Consider the following 6,331-nt stretch of genomic DNA (forward strand, 5'->3'; position numbering starts at 1 on the left):
TCTCTATCAATCGTGTATTTATTAAGTAACTTATATTATCTGTCACAAGCCTCGTCTCGTTGATGAGTTTAGCTCCACGTTGCCTATCATAAAAAAATATAATAATGTTTTTGTTCGGGAGTTATTATAAAAATAGAGATATTATCATTCATTCTAAATGTGACGGCTACTGTGGCTAATAATCAGAAACAGACTCGACTGAATAAGCAGGATATTTTCATAAGCGTTAAAAATAATTATATATATAAGTATATTTATGTGTGAGTCATTTTGAGTACTGATAAATTAAATCAATATGATCAATGTATCACTTATTCTATAGTTAAAACATCGATGCTTTTGAATTTGAATATTTAACAAAGCATGCAAACAAACAGCCGCTTTTATCATGTTCTTGTGTGATCGCGCATGTTACAGTGATTTATTTCTTATTAGTTGTCTGATAACTTCTCTTCATTGGTGAAATGATGAGGTTGTGTGACGTTGTTCCTGAGAGGCGTGTAAAGGGTGTGTTTCAGTGACGCGCAGCGGAGCTTCAGGCCCTGACTGTGGAAACCCTTCGCCCCGCTCAACCGGCATTAAGCCCTGACTCGCACTGACCCGACAGGGGAAATGCGGCTATTGACTCCCTCTGCCAATGCATTGATGAAATTAATAGTTGGATGTGCCAGAACTATCTTCAGTTAAACAAGGAAAAAACTGAAGTCATTGCATTTGGAAACAAAGATGAAGTGTTCGGGGTGAATGCATACCTTGACTCTAGTGGTCAAACAACTAAAAATCAAGTCAAGAATCTTGGTGTGATTCTGGAGACAGACCTTAGTTTCAGTAGTCATGTCAAAGCAGTAACTAAATCAGCATACTATCATTTAAAAAACATTGCAAGAATTAGATGTTTTGTTTCCAGTCAAGACTTGGAGAAACTTGTTCATGCCTTTATCACCAGCAGGGTGGACTGTTGTAATGGGCTCCTCACCGGCCTTCCCAAAAAGACCATTAGACAGCTGCAGCTCATCCAGAACCAGAAGATCTGAGCATATCACACCAGTCCTCAGGTCCTTACACTGGCTTCCAGTTACATTTAGGATTGATTTTAAAGTACTTTTACTTGTATATAAGTCACTAAATGACCTAGGACTAAACTATATTAGAGATATTCACTGAATATAAACCTAACAGAGCACTCAGATCATTAGGATCAAGTCAGTTAGAAATACCAAGGGTGCACACAAAACAAGGGGAGTCTGCCTTTAGTTACTATGCTGCCCGCAGTTGGAATCAGCTTCCAGAAGAGATCTGATGTGCTAAAACACTAGTCACATTTTTTTTTTAATGTAAAATCATTTTCTAACTGTTTTTAAATTCATTTTAATTAAGTACATTAAATCATTTTAAAATCGTTTTATTTTTGTTATTATTTTACTTTCTTTTATGTAAAGCACTTTTAATTACCATTGTGTACGAAATGTGCTATATAAATAAACTGGCCTTGCCTTTGTTAAAATGACTTTACATTTAACATTTGCACATATTGTTCCTCCCTTGTTCTACATATCTGTCACAAATCTAATGTCCTCAGACAGAGCGTCTGCTTCACAGAAGAGAAGAACCGCAGGACGCCTGTGCTCCAGAACAGATGAGATGATTCCCTGTGGTCTGTCTGATCATACTGTGATGAGGATCTCTCTCCTGGAGTATAATGCAGGAGTTCATGTACAAGTGCAATGTTTTGTGTTATAGTTTAGACTCAGTTTGTTAAATGGCTCCTTCTTGAGTGTAGTTTCACTCAGATTCACCACATTTTCTCTTGTTTAGCGTTGTTATTTCTTCAGAAGACGTTATCTCTTAATAAATGAATCACTAGGAGCTGCAGACGGAGATCTCCAGGAAGCCACTCCTCCAGCTGTAAATGCAGAAAGCCTGAGTGTGATCCCTCAGTCGAGAGGAAGCAGAGCAGCTGAAGAGTCTCACTGTTGTGAGGATGGAGTCTGTAGAACAGGAGCGAGAAGACCCGGATCCAGAAACACGCGCACACACAGACGAAGAGAGCGGCGAACAGAAAGGTTTGAGTCACTGATTCTTCAGCAGTTCACCAGATCATCTGGGAGTTATTGATTGCTTTCATGGATCATAGTCAGATCGCTGAAACACGCAGTACAACACAGTAGCGCATGAATACGCGATCTCTAAACACGTGCATAACTTTCTTTCGCGGTTATTATGTGACAGAATATGATGAAGGTCAGTGGCGAATGCAGTGACTGTGAGGAACACTGAATCTGTGTGTGTTTGTGAGAGAGGAAAGATCATCTGTCTGCTGTAGCCAGGCACAGTGTGTGTTTTCAGCTTTAGTTACTTTCTCAAACATTTACAACCAACAGCACCAGATACCAAATCTAAACCCAGTTGTATTAAGGATGTTTTATTTATAAAAAATAAATAAATAAATAAATAAATAAAAAAAACTTTTATTGTATACATTCATTTTTAAAAAAAATGAACGGAATAAAGCTGAGGTGCAGCGGGCTGAAGGCGTGATGTGATGTTCCTCTGAACCACTAGGCGGCGCGCACACGTGGAGCACTTCATCAACATCCGGTTTTAAGACGCTCGAGCGCTGAGATGATTCTGCGCTTTTAAAATGTTGTAGCAGATTGAAGTAGCAAATTTGAATCACTAAAATTAATGCATAATATTTTGAGACCAATGTCTTCTTAAAGATTTTCTGTTTTGTTTAAGATAATTAAAGCAACATTTTTTTTAATAATGAAAGAATATGTAAGTATGATATTTGTGGTAAAAGCGCCCCTGCTTTTGTGGCTAAAGAAACAGTAATTAGCATGATAATTAATAGATGGCGGACTTTTCCATTTATTGATATGACATGGTTAGGTTCAGAAGGTAAATATCATGTATAATCCATATTAGAGATAATCACCATATTTAGCATGAAAACAGCATATTTAAAACATGATATTATTCATATAATATAATAATAAAGGCATTTGTTGTTATTACTGTAAATATATATTCAATTATTATTGGATCTCCTTCAATGCTTTCAGAATCTTTACTTATTAAAATTATTGATGTTAATTAATGATTAATGTTTCTGTATTTTAAAATGTATTTTTATATTAACATACATAAATGACAGTATATTCACCGAACAAAAATAAATATATATTTTTCAGAATAAGCAGAAAAATATTTAAAAAAAAACTTTGCTAATGTGATTGTTTTTGAACAAGTATTAGCTTCGACAGCATCATTTACTCACGTCCTTCCAAATCTGAAAGACTTTCTTCTGAGTTACATGAACACGAGATATTATGATGAATTTTGATAACCAAATAGTTCCTTCCCATTGACACAGTAAAATGAGAATGTTAACATTTAAAGAGTCAAAACTGATATATTTAACCACTTAATTTCTTTCTTTTCAGACCTGATGGAAGAGGAAAGTGAAGAAGAACTGAATAAAAACTCTTCTAGAAAGAAAGTGTCACAGAAAAGAGAGTCGTGCAGCTGCGGTCAGTGTGGAAAGAGTTTCACGTGTAAGAGAAGCCTGATGGAGCACATGAGAATCCACACCGGAGAGACGCCTTTCTCCTGCTCTCACTGCGGAAAACTGTTTAAATACAAAGGAAGCCTCACGGATCACGTCCGAATCCACACCGGAGAGAAGCCGTACACGTGCCCTCACTGTGGAAGGAGATTCACTCACAGAACAAGTCTGTCAGGACACATTAAGCTCCACACCGGAGAGAAACCTTTCACGTGCCAGCAGTGTGGGAAGGGGTTTCTAAAAAAAACACTGTACAATTATCACCTCCAAACCCACTCTGATGTGAAGCCCCACATCTGTCCTAAGTGTGGGAAGGGTTTTAATCTGGCAACACACCTGAAATCACACGAGATGGTTCACGTGGAAGTGAAGCCGTATTACTGCCCTCCATGCGGGAGGAGTTACAATACAATGACCGAACTTAGAAGACATCAAAAGTCCTTCATACATAATAGATTCCTGCCCCTAGAGAGACTGATGCGCCAGAGCGGCTCCTCAGATCATGGCTTGCCCTCAGGACTGAACATGTCCTTCACTAAAACACCTGCAGTCAAGATCTTACCCTTTCAGTTCTAGATCGATGTATGACAGAATTCAAACATGTCTGTGACTGTAAAAGGATGCTTGTCTTTAACATTCAGGAGGAACTCGTTTAATTGAATAAAACTACTTGTGTATGGTACCATTGAAGAACAAGGTCAGGCTCTTATTTCTTCACATCCTTAACAATTCAATGAATCGAATGTTTGAAAGAAGTATTGAGAACTGAGAATTTCTTCCCTCCTAATAACAGTAAGAGTTTAAACGAGTGCTGTGGTGTTGCAGTCAGCTCTGTACAATGTTTTCTGATCAATCTCACTTGATGAAGATGATGAACTGAGAGGAACTTCACTCTTCATTAATGACTGATGTGGGTTTGGGGAAATCATGCTAGCTGTTAAATTATTTTTCAGGTTCTTGGGTAGGGATGTAATGATACAAAATGATAAAAAAGAAGAAAAAAGAAACAAAAGTTTCAGTATTTTTTTTTTTAATACAGCAGTGGAAAAAGACAAAAATAAAATATACTAAAATATTACTCTACAACACTGAATCACAATCTCTTTAATAATATACATACTAGTCCAGTGGATAAATCCCTGCTACACACATGCATCCATACTGAACACTAATAGTGTAAATATGTGATTAATCAACTGAAAACACAGATTTTTCCTTGTTTTTTTTTTTTGTTGTTGTTGTTTTTTACTAGAGAACTTTCGAAGTGATTTACCACTTATGCATAAAAAAAAAAACAAAAAAAAAAAAACAAATGCATCTCTGTTTTGTCTGTGTAGTCTTTAAAATTAGGCCTATGTCGTGCATAACAGTTTTAATATATTCTATTCAATATCATTGTTAACTGTTTTTATTTATAACACCTGCTGCTCTGCTTCTGTGAACATTAATAGAGACATCAGCCTTAAACTGGTTTTTGTCATTTACATCAGTCATATTTGTATAAAATCTGCTATATATTTTAGTGTCAGTACAGTAATGGCACATTTGAGCAGCATTAGTAAGCTGTGTAAATAGTCTATAAAGAAATGCCAAATCACATGTTTTGCAAACCAGAGACCTTGATAGTGTAATAATTAATTAATAATGTTTTATTAAGATTTGCAAGAACTTTGTGATACTAGGCTTTATATTAGTTGTCATTGCAAGTGATTTTAAAAGTAGGATGGCTCACTTTTTATAAGACGGCTAAAATATTTACTTTAACGCATAATTTATTCTTACTTTTGGTAACCTAATTGTCAAATAGTTGAGTTTTGGTTCCTTGCTGCTCAATCACTTTAACTGATAACTACTTACAGATGTAAAATCAAATGGTGCTCCCAAGACAAGATGTAATGGAAAAATACTAAAAATAAGAATATTCTCCCTGTAAATGGCACAAAAAACCTTCCTTGTTCCTTATTTAACAACTCAATAAATCGCACCAATAATTGTTTGGGAAAATAAATAAACAGACTACATACATTAAAAAAACAAATCAAGATATTAGAGATAATATAGTGTTAGTGTGGCTTGTATCCAAAAATTTGATTGATGAGGGTCATAAAAGCCATCTGTTCTGGACACCTGTTTGGACCTCCCCCCCCCCTCCTGTACAGCCCAGTGACCTCAATATGAACCTGAGAAGGAATTTCGGTGGGAGGGAAAATAGTTTTTTATTTGTGTGGGTACTATGTGCTTTTTAAACATTAAAATGTGAAAACATTAAAATGGTATAAGGGAATTATTTATTAAGGTTTTAAATACACAATGCGATGGTATAAAATACTTATTGCAAATATTTCTTGTTGCTATGGGTAGCCTGTATCTTCTGCCTGAAGGAAGTTGTTCAAATTCATGTTGAAGAAGGTGTGTGGAGTCCTGAACTATTTGTGAGGTTTTTCTCCTCTGGTTTGTATACAGTTCCACCAGCTGCCTCTGGTTCTACTAACTATATTAATACTCTTTGTGATCTTACTTTTGCTTGTAGCCCCCAGATTCTCTTACCAGCAGGTGATGTTATAGGAAATAACCCTTTCCAGCAAACTGGAGGAAACCATCCTCAGGAACTATTTAGTTTCCTCAAAAGATACAATCTTTGGCTTGCCTTCTTATAGATACAGTCTGTGTGCTCAATAAAATTTAACTACAATCTAGGACAATCCCTATATATTTAAAACTACTTACAATCTCAACATGTTGGGCCCCAATAGCCGTGTTTTC

At 36.0% G+C, this 6,331-nt stretch overlaps 1 protein-coding gene across 1 annotated transcript; it reads left to right on the forward strand.

Moving 5' to 3' along the window:
- The first annotated feature begins 1,874 nt into the window (after positions 1-1,874).
- On the forward strand, positions 1,875-4,250 carry LOC127950462 (gastrula zinc finger protein XlCGF67.1). Its single transcript, XM_052547545.1, has 2 exons — positions 1,875-2,063; positions 3,447-4,250. Exons 1-2 carry the CDS (start codon positions 1,982-1,984, stop codon positions 4,142-4,144), a joined length of 780 nt encoding a protein of 259 aa, XP_052403505.1. The 5' UTR covers positions 1,875-1,981; the 3' UTR covers positions 4,145-4,250.
- The last annotated feature ends 2,081 nt before the right edge of the window (positions 4,251-6,331 follow it).

The sequence above is a fragment of the Carassius gibelio genome, chromosome B2, assembly GCF_023724105.1.
Source record: "Carassius gibelio isolate Cgi1373 ecotype wild population from Czech Republic chromosome B2, carGib1.2-hapl.c, whole genome shotgun sequence".
NCBI lineage: Eukaryota > Metazoa > Chordata > Actinopteri > Cypriniformes > Cyprinidae > Carassius > Carassius gibelio.